Raw genomic sequence first — 12,751 nt, 5'->3', positions numbered from 1 at the left:
TGAGATATAAACGCGCAATTGCGAGTTATAAAGTCAGAATTGCGAGTTAAAGTCCAGTTTTGAGAGGGGAAAAAGACTGATATGTGAGTTTAAATCACGCAATTCTGAGAAAAAAAAAAAAGTCAGCTGTCAGCTGAAAATATTCAGAAGGAACAAATAATAAACTTCCTCTCATGTCCACTGCAGTCATCATAGCCTTCACATTCTTTCTGATTTGAGTGATCCTTTTCTATCTAGCTAGCTAAATATGTTTAACATCTTACTAAATATGCAGTTATGTTACGGGTCGTTGGCATGAATTGTGCTCGTGATGGAGCTCTCTTGGAGAGAGTGAAAACCAGTGGCTGAAGGCATTCAACAGGGATTTCATGCAAAATTGTGCATCCTGTATTTAAAGCACTAGTATTAATAAATACATGCATATAGAATAATTATCCAAGAATTTCGATTTTTTTTTTCTAACGGTTTAAAAAATGTATGTCATTGCATGTCAACTACCTTTTTACAAACTAAAAGACAAAAGTATTTTCGGTGGTAATTGACAGCAGGCCACTTATGCCATTAAAAGAGCTTACTGTTTATTTCATTCCTTTATTAATCGATCACACAGTTCACATATTTTGGCCCCATTGTTGGATTGTCCACTGATGATTTATTTACTCGGTGACGCACAGTTTTATCTTTTGAACTCTGGATTTGCATTGGTAGGATGATGGATTTAATCCTTTGTGTCTGTGTCCCTTTCTCCATCTGTCTCCTCTTCCTGTCCTACTTCTCGCAGTGCAAAAGGAGAAAGGCTACACCAGCCTGCAAGATGAGGCAGTCAAAATCTTCAACTCATTACAGGAGATGGAAGCTGTGTCAGACCCAATGCCTATCGTTCAGGGCATCTTACAGACATGTCAAGATCTGCGGCCGCTCAGAGATGAAGTGTACTGTCAGCTGATCAAACAAACCAATCACGTGCCTCAGCCCAACAGCCCTGCCAACCGTGCACACTGGCATCTGCTCACCTGCATGAGCTGCACCTTCTTGCCCAGCCGCGGCATCCTCAGATACCTCCGGTTCCACCTGAAAAGGTGTCGTAGCTACTCTTTTAATATGGCATTTACTTTCACTGTTAAATCATAGAATTTAGTGATTTGTAACATATAGATGAAGGGTTGTGGTGCACTTTGAGAAGAAAATACAGGAAAATGTTGGGAAAAACATCCGGGCCCAAGCCCTTGCACATCAGCCAAAATAATCAAATTCATTGCATCCTTTGAAAAGTATAACAATGGCATAGCCCATCCTGGCTTTGTGTTGGGTGGTAACACAACAATTTGTAAAAATTTTAACTCATTTGATCTGCATGAATTATGTTAGTGACATGTTTTGGACAAACAATGGAGAATATTAATATAGGGCAGTCGGTTTACAGCATTGTAAGAAACTTCAAAATTCTGGGGTATTTTACCTAAAGACTTGATCTTTTTTATTTTAGTGCTATATTATTAATATAATATAATGGTATTTATTCATATTTCAAATGGGCGTTTTTGTGTTTATTTTATCAGTTGAGTTTTAGTAATTTTTGTTTTTTATATTTCTATTAACTGTAATTTAATTTAATATAAATTTAAGTTTAATAATTTTACTAAAACTTTTTAATTTCAATTAGTTTCCAAGGAAACATGTCTAATTTTGCATCTAAAATTATTTAAATTTTTAAAATCTTAATTTTAAATAAAGTTTAAAAGTATATTATTTATATTTGATCTCTGCTTTATTTCAATTACTGATTTTTTTATTAGTTTTAGTTTTAGTTAATAATAACAACACAGAATATTTAGCATTTGGTGCCATTTAATATTTTCTGATATCAATGACTTTTTAGGATAAAGGAGCTGTTCCCTGGGACAGAAATAGAGATGTTTGCTGTGTTCATTGGCGAGTCGCTGAAGAAGACAAAAGCGCGGGAGTTTGTGCCTTCGCAAGAGGAGATCATCGCTCTTTTGCTCAGACGTGAGATGACGACCACTGTTTACTGCCATGGTGGAGGCTCCTGCAAGATTTCAATCAACTCTCACACTACAGCAGGAGAGGTGAGGGACTGCAGAAATATCATAACACATATCATAATACAAGAACCCAGTGTTCTAAGAGAATAATCAGGTATATTCAGAACTGCACTCTTGCACCCACAAATGTAATCATGCTTTTTCATACCGTTGTAAGACAAAAAATTATATAACAAATAATGATTTTGGCTGTAGCCATTGAGGGGATAAAAGTCTAGCTGAGCTTTACAGAGAACAGAAATCTGAACAAATCTTGCCTAGATATAGATCATGTTCCTCTTAATCAGGAATGCATGGTGTAATACGCTGATGGAGATGTGCTTTGTTTCTTTTCTTTGTGTAGGTGGTAGAGAAACTGATCCGAGGCTTGGCTATGGAGGACAGCAGGAACATGTTTGCTTTGTTTGAGCATAACAGCTCGATCGACCGGGCCGTGGAGAGCAGGGTGATTGTGGCCGATGTGCTGGCCAAGTTCGAGAGGTAAAATTACACCTATTCACTCTCAGAAATTAAACTCTGTTCCTACAAAACGCATGTATCATCACTTGGTTATTAAAGCTGTAATATTCTAATATAATCTCCAAAGCCTCTAAAACCAATCTGAAATAGCACAAAAACAATTGTTTGTTGTGGTGGTTGTTTCTCAGGTTGGCAGGAAGTGAAGTGGAGGAGGACGGCCCATGGAAGCTGTACTTCAAACTGTATTGTTTCTTGGATGTGGAGAGCATGCCCAAGGAAGGAGTGGAGTTTGTCTTCATGTTTGAGCAGGTCAGTCATTTATACTTTCATTTCTTGGCTCTATTCTGATCAGTTCAATCATGGAGGTGTGTAATACCTGGAGAAATTATCCGTAACGTTTCCCATTCAGCAATTTTAGTTTAAAATATTTATTTGTTTTCTATTGGTATGGTATTTAAGTTTTATTAATTTTAGCAACTTAAACTTACTCATTTCAGTTGGTTTCCAAGATATTTTACCCCTTTACTGTCACTCTCACATTTTTGACGTGAAAGTGAACGATCCAAACTTCAATTTTTATAATTCATGAACAAAAACGTTTTGTAACATGATTTTGATGTTCTATTTTCATGGTAATGGGATTTCTGATTTTAAATTGGCTTTTAAAGGATGAATTTTGAGATTTTGAGTTTTCAATTGATATATAATTTTTGATGATTTCTGAAGTGTGATAGACAAAAAGGCAACGAAGAAGACTTTTTGTGACAACGGTCAGAGCTCCTGATATGATGTAGATTTTTCAGGTGCATTCTTGTCATAAATTAATCTATTACTTTTTCTACATAATATTTTAACAAAAAAACAGTGGAAAAATATCTATTTAGGAGTTTGACCTTTCCAACGATATATAGTTTGTCATGATTAAATTAGGATTTAATTGTAATATAGTGAAGTAAATTTAGGCGTCCCACAGAGGGAGATTAAGTTTATAAAACTAATATATTTTATTTATATTTCAGATTTGTTTTAATTATGAATTGAAACATTTTCATTCGTTTTAGTTTCAGTATCAACAATATTGATTCTGAGCATAGAATATTTTGAATTTGGTGATATTTTCTGCTATAAATCACATCTTAGGGTATGGAACAGAAATTGAGATTCTCTGTTCATAGGCAAGTTGCTGAAGAAGAGAAATTTTCACTTCTCGCCTTTATTCTGTTCAAATCATTATCTATAGTGTTTCATTTTCAAAAATCATCTTCTGAATGGTCATCATTGTAGAAAGAGACTTGAATTGTGTGGTTACAGCATACCAGCAACAGTGGCTGTAATTCAGCTGTGCTCTATGTATTGCACCTTTGTACTTGATTTTAGATTATGTAGCTGTTTTTTCTTTTCAAAATTTGGTATGTGCAAGTATGAAAAACATAAAAAAGGTCATTTTTGGACTTTAGAAGAAGTCAGATGTGAGTCTGCATCTTATTCATCTCTCCAGGCTCATGAAAGCTTAATAAGCGGTCACTTTCCTGCCCATGAGGACACCCTTCAGCACCTGGCTGCTTTACGTCTGCAGTACCTGTATGGGGATGTGTCTCGGGTGAACTGGAGCTTGGACAGCGTCTACCCCACCGGCCGTCTGCGCAACCGCATACTTCAGTTCACCAAAGGAGGAGGCGCAGCCGGATCAGGACAAACCCTGGAAAGGAGGAGGACGAGCTTCCTGGACGGCACGCTGAGGCGAGGGCTGAAGACAGGCACCATGAAGAAGCAGCGCAGCATGCAGGAGGAACAAATGATGGAAATGTGGATCAAGGAAGAGACTTCAGCCACCAGGGCCAATATTATGGAGAAATGGAGTCGACTGCATGGACTGGATCAGCACCAAGCCATGCTCAAATACATGAACATCATTAAAGAGTGGCCTGGGTATGGATCAACGCTGTTTGATGTGGAGGTAAGAGCCGAGGATGAAAAGTGTCCCTATTATGGGTAATGAAAGGTTCATATTTTGGTTTTGGGATGCATGCTTTGTGTACAGCGTAACGGGGAAACCGCTATTTTTACCGCTCCAAAAGCGGCACCTAGTGGCAAAGAATGAATTAGCATTTTCATTCAGACCAATGCCAAAAGACAAAATATGCATGGCAATATGCTAATGTTTCATGTTGACCTCAACATGAAACGGCTTGGGATACGTTTAAAAAACGACTCGTTTAAATGATTCAGAGTCGACTCTTTCTTTTGAGAGACAATAACTTTATACACGGTGCACTTTTAGATTTAGCTTGGCAGGATGTTTTCATTCACTTAGAGCTGTGTTACACACTGCATGAAAGGTAATTTTCATAAATCCATAATAGGGGCACTTTAATTGAAATGGTCAAAAAAGCTCTTTGTGGCCCCCTTTTAACACTTGACTGTAACATGCTTTTTGAATCCAAGATAGTACCTGGATACTTATTCGATAGGCTAATCTGACACGTGCTGTGATTCTGTGTGCAGTGTAAAGAAGGTGGTTTCCCTCATGACCTCTGGCTGAGCGTGAGTGCCGAGAACGTGTCTGTGTATAAGCGAGGAGAGGCCAAACCTCTGGAGACTTTCCCCTATGAACACATTGTCTTCTTTGGAGCTCCTCACTCCAGCACATATAAGATCACAGTGGATGGGAGGGACATGTTCTTTGAGACACCTCAGGTAATCAAATGTCATTTTAAATGGATTGTTCACTCAAAAAATAATATTCTGTTTAGATTTCGTTCCAAACCCATTCATCTTCTAAAAAAGAATTTCTGACCCCTCATTGAAAGCTCATGACACCAAAACTTTGACCTTTCAAAAAGTTTATAAAGACATTGAAACCATAATCAGTATGAAGCAAGCAGTTTAATCCAAGTCTTCTGAGGAGACATGATAATTTAGGCCTTTATTCACATTGAAACACTGATCAATGCATAGAGCACATCAAATATGGTAAACGGAAACTCAAATGTACAATAACAAGGTTTGTTCTCACAGTCAGGCAAACACGCTTCCACAAGAACCAATGTGGTTTGTTCTCTTGTATCACACAGTGCGGTTAAGCTTCCATTTACCACATTTAATTTGCTGTAATTTTAGTTTTTTCCCCTTGCATTAAGCCTTTGATTCATAAGAACTATTTCACAATGTTGAAGCTTCAATGTTTTGTTTTCAAGAATACGTTTGTAGGGAGTAAATGATGACAGAATTTTCATTTTTGGGGTGAACTATCCCTTTAAAGGGGTCATATGATGTTGCTAAAAAGAACATTATTTTGTGTATTTGGTGTAATGCAATGTTTATGCGGTTTAAGGTTAAAAAAACACATTATTTTCCACATACTGTGCATTATTGTTGCTCCTCTATGCTCTGCCTTTCTGAAATGCGTCGATTTTTTACAAAGCTCATCGCTCTGAGAAGCGAGGTGTGCTCTGATTGGCCAGGTATCCAGTGCATTGTGATTGGCCGAATATCTCAAGCGTGTGACGGAAATGTTACGCCCCTTACTGTATCGTGATAAATAAAACCCATTATAAACGAGGTGCATCCAGTGGTGGCATAATTACTGATTATAATGACTTATGCTGTGTTTTTACGCATTGCGCCGCGTAAACATAACACCACGTCTGCATTTGTGATCGCAGAAACGATTAGTTACTCTACACTGCTCAAAACTCGCATTTGAATAGTCAGTGGCAAATTCTTTTAATATGAAAACGTACTTACAGGCTGAGAGAAACTTGAAATTGCATCATATGACCCCTTTAAGAATACATAATCAACATGTAATTGAATAGAAGTGTTTGCTTTCTTCAGCTTTGTTCACTGTGATTAAACTGTGGCTTTTTTCAGGTTGGAGAGATCACCAAAATAATGAAAGCCTACATCAACATGATAGTTAAGAAGCGATGCAGTGTCAGATCAGTGGCCAGCTTTGGGAGCAACTGGATCAGGTGATGAGTGCTGACCAATCAGAGACTTCCTTCGCACTGATGAATTCAACAGCAGGGATGTGGATTGATGAATATAAGATGATGATACAGGAACCAGTAATAGGACAAACATGTTTTGTTTTTTATTCTAATCTGTATGTGTGTAGACAACCACCCCTCTAACAACGTGTCATCATTGATGTTTAATATACAGACCAATGAGATTCTTCTGTGGGCGGGGCTACCAACAGACTGTCCTGTCAATCATCAGAGCTAAATTTAGCACTTATTCCTTTATCCCATCACGTCTGGTTAGTACGAGGTTCAATGCTAATTGACCAGCAAATGTTCATCGCCAATACCTCAAAGTCCTGAATGCTTCAACGCGCTCCTTTCTGCTTTTTGCCAATTTCAGTTTCGAACACTCTTTGAAGTGAAAAGATCAAAACATGGTTTTAAATGTTACACACATAACAATGTTTTGCTGAGAGCTTTCAAAGACTAATAGCCTGAGGTGACTGCACACATTGAAGGCCTCAACAGCCGTGTTAAAACTTGCCTTACTCCGCACAAGGGCTGGTCCGTGCAGATTTGTGTCATTTAGATGGCTTTCTGTGTTACTGTTTGTCTGTTACTGTTTCTCGGGTTGAGAGAATGAGGAAACGTTTTTTCTTGCTGTTTTTATCCATGCATTCTCTTGTGTATTGTGCATGAGGGGCTATTCACACAGAAAGCGTTTTTGCATTGCACTGCTTTTCCATTGATGTATCTCTATATGTAAACATGCTAGATGTGCCGCGTCTTTTGCAGTGCCTCATACATGACACAGCATTCTTAAAAAAATTTAAAACATGCCTCTAGACTCTGTGTCTTGCATTTTTTGATTCCACTGTGCCACATTTCCATTTCAAAGTAAGCATACTAGACGGAAATGTTTGGTCCTTAGGGGCCATTCACACAGATCAAGTTTTGTGTTTAAAAATAAGATGCAAAAAAAAGTAAAAAGGTATAGAGATGTGCTTTTTAAGTGGCACATTTTTAGAATGCAGTGTCGTGCGAGATGCCTCAAAAGACGCGAGTCAAACATGTCTGTCTAGTGCATGTTTACATAAATACCAAACAAAACAAAAAACACTGAAATGTGAACGGCCCCATCTGGGTTAAGCTCAGGTACAGTATAAAGACATAAGCAATATCTCAACATTTCAGTGCAGTGTTTTGGTTGCTATAGCAAGGAAATTGGTGGAATACCGCTGTACTGATATTTGCAGAAAAGCTATGACTGTGCTATTTCACACAGTAGGTCAGTTGTAAATGATTTTTTTCAAGATAAATTGATCCATTTCAGTTTAAATGTCAAACCTTTTTCAGACGGATGTTTGGAATATGCTTGTCTTTTTTTCTTAAGAATTTTTTTTTTTAGGGAAGCCTGCATGCTTGTAACTGAAGGATGATTTTGTGTGCCTAAAAGAGAGTGAATAATTATGGGTGGGCCGGGTATTTATTCAGTGTTAGTGTCATTGTATGGCTGTTGATGATGATGGCATGTCGTGATTAGACTCCCTACATCAGTGATGTAACACAGAGTGATTATATGAATGGAGGATGTCACTGTGGTATCAGAGACTCGTTTATGTGGTACCACAACCTCAAGTTCTGTTCATTATTGCTCCATTAATAAATCTGGTGCGCTGCTGGTCAGTTCACTGCAAGAGTGCATCTCATCATCTTTAGTTTAGCGTCAAAATATTCCAGTTTGTGTCGAGGATGAAAATCAACGTTTTTTTTTTTTTTTTTGTAACTGGATTTACAAAATGCTTAATAAATTATTTCAATTCCAGTTGGTTGGTTATTTAAAAGTGTTATAAAATGACCTATGTTTTCCTTTGTTCCTTTTTTTCCCCACAATCTCATGCACATGATATAAAATAAATTACAACTTGCGTTAATTTATCCAAGTTCCCTTGTAATAAGGATATTTTTTAATTGTTTGAGTTTGTTTCTGTTCATCTTTGTTACAAAATATATAAAGAAGAATATATAATATAAAGATGAACAAAGTGCATTGGTGTGGATATTAGTTTTGTTCCCGATGAAGGCATACTGGTTCATTAAAGGCATGTTTCTATCAGAGGTTTTTACAGTAGGAGTCTTTTGAATGTCCAGTGCAAGGCAATATGTGACTGCAAAATGTCTTCCCTTCAGATATGATTACTGCACGTGTTCAGATATTTGTTTGATAGTGTGCTTTATGAGCAACAGCACTCATATCTGTGGACAGTCAATTCTGAAGTCATGTTTTACTCAAATATAAATCCTGCCTTTTTTGTATAGCCTATGCTCTCCTACACAACATACTTTTTAGCTATGGAGCTAATATCAATAAATATAATAAATAAATATTCAAAAAAAGAATGTTTCAGAGCCAGTTATTACATTTAGATAAAATATGACAAATATTTAGTTGACAAAAATTAGCCATTTAAAAAAAGCTAACATCAGTTTGTTTTCCAAATTTTATTACTTTTTTCTTACTTTTAATTAGTGCTGTCAAACGATTAATCGCATCCAAAATAAACGTTTTTGTTTGCATAATATATGTGTGTTCTGTGTATATTTATTATGTATACCTATATAAATACACACACATACAGTATATATTTTGAAAATTTGTACATGTATTTACATGTCTATATATTCATATAATTTATATTATAAATAAATATCTGTAAAAATATTTTTTTTCTGAAATATACACATGCATGTGTGTGTATTTATATATACACACAATAAATTTACACATATTATGTAAACAAAAACTTATTTTGGATGCGATTAATCGCGATTAATCGTTTGACTGCAATGCTATGCTATGTGTAAATACATTTTAAGCAGCCTACTTTTGCCTGCTATTTTCTTTTAATAAACCCACATTATTGTTTGTCAGGAAAACAAGAACTAAATCAAATCCTGCTTAACCATAAACCACTATTTCGAAACTGGGAGGATCTTGCAAAAGTCGTCGTTCAAACACATGACCAGCCAGGTCTGAAGCAACACAGATCCGCTGCGTTTGCCATCATGATCCAAACTCGGACTTTTTTACTTTTTACTTTTGTTTTCTTCTCCTTCTGTTTTGTTATAATTTTCGGTCAGACGACAAGTCCAGAAACAAGTAAGTTTCAGCCGTGCTGCTGTGCTGTGTCTTTACTTATTAAACTATCTGTCTACTTATACAGCATGTTGGACAGAACTCATGCACACAATGGGTTCAGATTCAGAGCGCGCTCGTGATGATCTAATGCTGTCTGTGTAGGCAGCTCGCGACGATTTGAAACGCAGCCAATGTTTTGACATTTATTGAATTAATCGTCCAGCATATCGTCTATTTTATTGGAATTTGTCATGTTTTAATAATAATTCATGTAACGTTATAACCAGACTGTGACTTCACTCACTGGACCCCAAGCACTGCTTTACTTGCTTAAAATATGACGTGTTTGAAAATAGTTTTGTTTTTAGTCAACTGTAAAGATTTTATTCGCTCGTTTGAATGCACTTTTTAATAGTTTCCTGCGGTTTATTAAAGGCAGAGAGAGACTTTTGTTTAAATCACATGATAGGCTAGGAAACATAAAATAATATTGTGCTCAGTAGTAGAGGTCAGGGGTAATATTTAACATAACTGCTATATAAAAAGATGTTTTATGTTCATTGATGCTGATTTCTGAGTTTGGTTCAGATTTCAATTATCCAAATCAATTTTAGAAATGTACTTGTCTGAAAATATTTGAGATGTATAACGGAGATATCAAGCGTACATCTCGGAGATGTCTATATGACGTCTGCAAGACATAGTTTTTAGGGTGTTTGCTCATCTGCAATACGTCTATAGGACGTTTCCTTTTAGATGTCAAATAGACATCTATTAGATGTCTTTCAGATGTTTATGATTTAGAATGTATGTAAAACTGACGTCTGCCAGACGTTGCTTTCCAGATCAAGAGATCTTTAACAGACATCTTGCAGACGTACGTGTGCTATCTGGGGTCGTCACTGATATCAGACTTGTTCTTTTCACAGACTGCACTATAAAATCCAACACAACTTGTGAAGAATGTCTGATGATTGTTTCGGTAAGATATTATAATTTGTTATTCTCTGTCAACAATTGTGTTCATCAGACTTCTGAACCCCGTGTTTGTTCCACAGTCAGCAATAATTAGTAAAACACTATAAAATGTGTGTTATTTATCTCTTTTTCAGTGTTTGTGGTGCATCTCAAGCCAGAAATGCATGGACTATCCAGTGAAGAGCATCCTGCCCTCTCACAGTGTTTGTCCGCTCTCAGAAGCACGATGGGGAGTGTGCTGGAGTAAGACTGACAATACAGCAAGAAACATCTTGCCATCTCTTTACCTTCTTAATGGATGAATCATATGCATTTGTTATGAGATGAACTGTAAAATCTAGAAGAGCTTTATATGTCACAATCATAGTTCATAGTACAACCTAATTACATTCTAGATGGTCACTTTATTACATTTACACGCTTGTAAAATGTGTCCAGGCCAGTTTAACCTTTATTGCCAGTGTCTGAGAACAAGCTGTGAGTTTTGTACAAGAATGATCACATCCGTTCTGTGTTGTATAATCTCAGTGAATTTCCAGACTCTCATCATTACCATCTCTGTGATCGCGGGGGTGATCATCATCGCCATATTTGTCTGCTGCTTCCGCTGCTGTAAATGTGAAAACATTGGGTAAGATTAAAACCAGCACTTGCAATTAAAGTTTGTGATCAGCCATTCATTTGTACATATTTATCTTCATAATTGAAAATTATATATATTGATTTACTGCTACTAATTAATAATAACAAATTGGATTACATTTAATGTCTCCTGAAAATCCGAAAGGTCTAAAAGGAGTGATGAGCAAATGGAGAGACAAGCTCATCTGAGACAGTTCCGCCAAGAGGAGAGGTACGATTTGTTTCATTTCATGCATTTGATTATTTTGTTAAGAATTGTGGAGATGTCTTGATGAAATAATGCTCAGTAAGAAACAAGTTCTTATTTGAATGCAGGAAAGCAGAGATGAGGCAGAGACATGAAGAAATGCGACTGAAATACGGTAAGATTTCCTATATATAAATTGCATTATCTTTATAGTTCACTGATAAATCGTAATTACACTGTTTATTGCTAACTCTGTTTTAGGTTTGAATAAGGATAACCCGTACTCCAGATTTGAGAACAGCTAAGAAACTTGTGATGATGCTCCACTGTTGTCTTTTCTTTGACCTCACACACCTATTGTAAAAATGAACACATTTCCAGCACTTTTTCTTTGAGTTTGAAAGATACTGAAGATAGCAGTTAGCAGCTGACCTCACAAACACACATTACCTTTGGCTTGAAATTTAATTTTCTCACAACTGGATTTTCAATGGATCTTCAAGCAAACCACATTTAGACATTGTATTTATGAAGCCTAGTAAATAAGTGCATTGATGACGTGCAAATCTAAATAAGCTTCAACCATATTAAGCAAGACATGTTGATATTTGAGTCTGCATTGGACTAAAGTTGGTTGGCAGTACATGAAATTCTAGCTGTGCAGCTTTATTACTCAGAATAAACTAGGACTTGTCTTGCATAAATATATATCTGTGTGCTTTATAGATTAATGTCCTACACGTTTCAGATTGACAAATTGATTTGTCTCTGCCTTTGCTAGTTTGATGGCATTTCAATTAAATTTGTCTATGTGCTGCATTTTTTTAATGTTTTAATCACTAGCTTATTGTAATTAAACCAAAGAGTTGATCAGTGCAATTGACAAACTGTGAGAAAGATATCAATAAAAGTGAATATTGTACATTTGTTTTCTGTTTACTGTATTTATTAAAATTGTTTAAATAGATTTGATCTAAATCGTATTGCTAGTCATTTTGATGCATTAAACATCAAAAGAACAAATGTTTCATGTTTTTTTGTAGTGATGCAAGTCAATTTATTATTTTTTTGATTTAATATTTTTTATATAAATGTATTTTATGCATTTTTAAATGTTGATCATGTTTTTGTTTTTTATACATGAGACCCCAAAGAAGTACATTACATTTACATTTAGTCATTTATCAGAAGCTTTTATTCAAAGTGACTTAAAAATGATGTCAACAGAAGCAATCAAAACCAACAAAAGATATGCAACAAGTCTCAGTTAGCCTAATGCAGGACATGTAGCAAGTTATATGTGACTCCGGAGCAC

The 12,751-nt window shown here is 36.0% G+C and overlaps 2 protein-coding genes across 2 annotated transcripts in view; both read left to right on the top strand.

The window, feature by feature from the left end:
- LOC306876590 (unconventional myosin-X-like) overlaps positions 1-8,314 on the top strand; it is a 75,208-nt gene extending 66,894 nt beyond the window's left edge. The window contains exons 34-40 of the mRNA XM_079427887.1: positions 782-1,079; positions 1,880-2,087; positions 2,407-2,543; positions 2,711-2,831; positions 4,021-4,479; positions 5,028-5,219; positions 6,396-8,314. Coding sequence (XP_079284013.1) covers positions 782-1,079; positions 1,880-2,087; positions 2,407-2,543; positions 2,711-2,831; positions 4,021-4,479; positions 5,028-5,219; positions 6,396-6,500 — 1,520 coding nt within the window. The 3' untranslated portion in view covers positions 6,501-8,314. The remainder of the gene's footprint in view (positions 1-781; positions 1,080-1,879; positions 2,088-2,406; positions 2,544-2,710; positions 2,832-4,020; positions 4,480-5,027; positions 5,220-6,395) is intronic.
- A 1,160-nt stretch (positions 8,315-9,474) lies between these two features.
- LOC306876658 (pituitary tumor-transforming gene 1 protein-interacting protein-like) lies at positions 9,475-12,448 on the top strand. Its single transcript, XM_079427994.1, has 7 exons — positions 9,475-9,650; positions 10,559-10,611; positions 10,742-10,850; positions 11,136-11,238; positions 11,395-11,460; positions 11,565-11,611; positions 11,698-12,448. Exons 1-7 carry the CDS (start codon positions 9,557-9,559, stop codon positions 11,739-11,741), a joined length of 516 nt encoding a protein of 171 aa, XP_079284120.1. The 5' UTR covers positions 9,475-9,556; the 3' UTR covers positions 11,742-12,448.
- Positions 12,449-12,751: the final 303 nt, after the last annotated feature.

Source organism: Barbus barbus (genome assembly GCF_936440315.1).
Source record: "Barbus barbus genome assembly, chromosome: 11".
In the NCBI taxonomy this organism is placed as follows: domain Eukaryota; kingdom Metazoa; phylum Chordata; class Actinopteri; order Cypriniformes; family Cyprinidae; genus Barbus; species Barbus barbus.
Note: the sequence above shows the minus strand (reverse complement) of the source record. Positions and strands in the feature narration are given on the sequence as shown.

Bases quoted from the DNA above. Each gene is read 5' to 3' on its own strand.
- LOC306876658 (XM_079427994.1), top strand. From the start codon at position 9,557: ATGATCCAAACTCGGACTTTTTTACTTTTTACTTTTGTTTTCTTCTCC. The intron at 11,239-11,394 runs GTAAGATTAAAA...AAAATCCGAAAG, and splicing joins TGTAAATGTGAAAACATTGG to GTCTAAAAGGAGTGATGAGC. The intron at 11,461-11,564 runs GTACGATTTGTT...ATTTGAATGCAG, and splicing joins CAGTTCCGCCAAGAGGAGAG to GAAAGCAGAGATGAGGCAGA.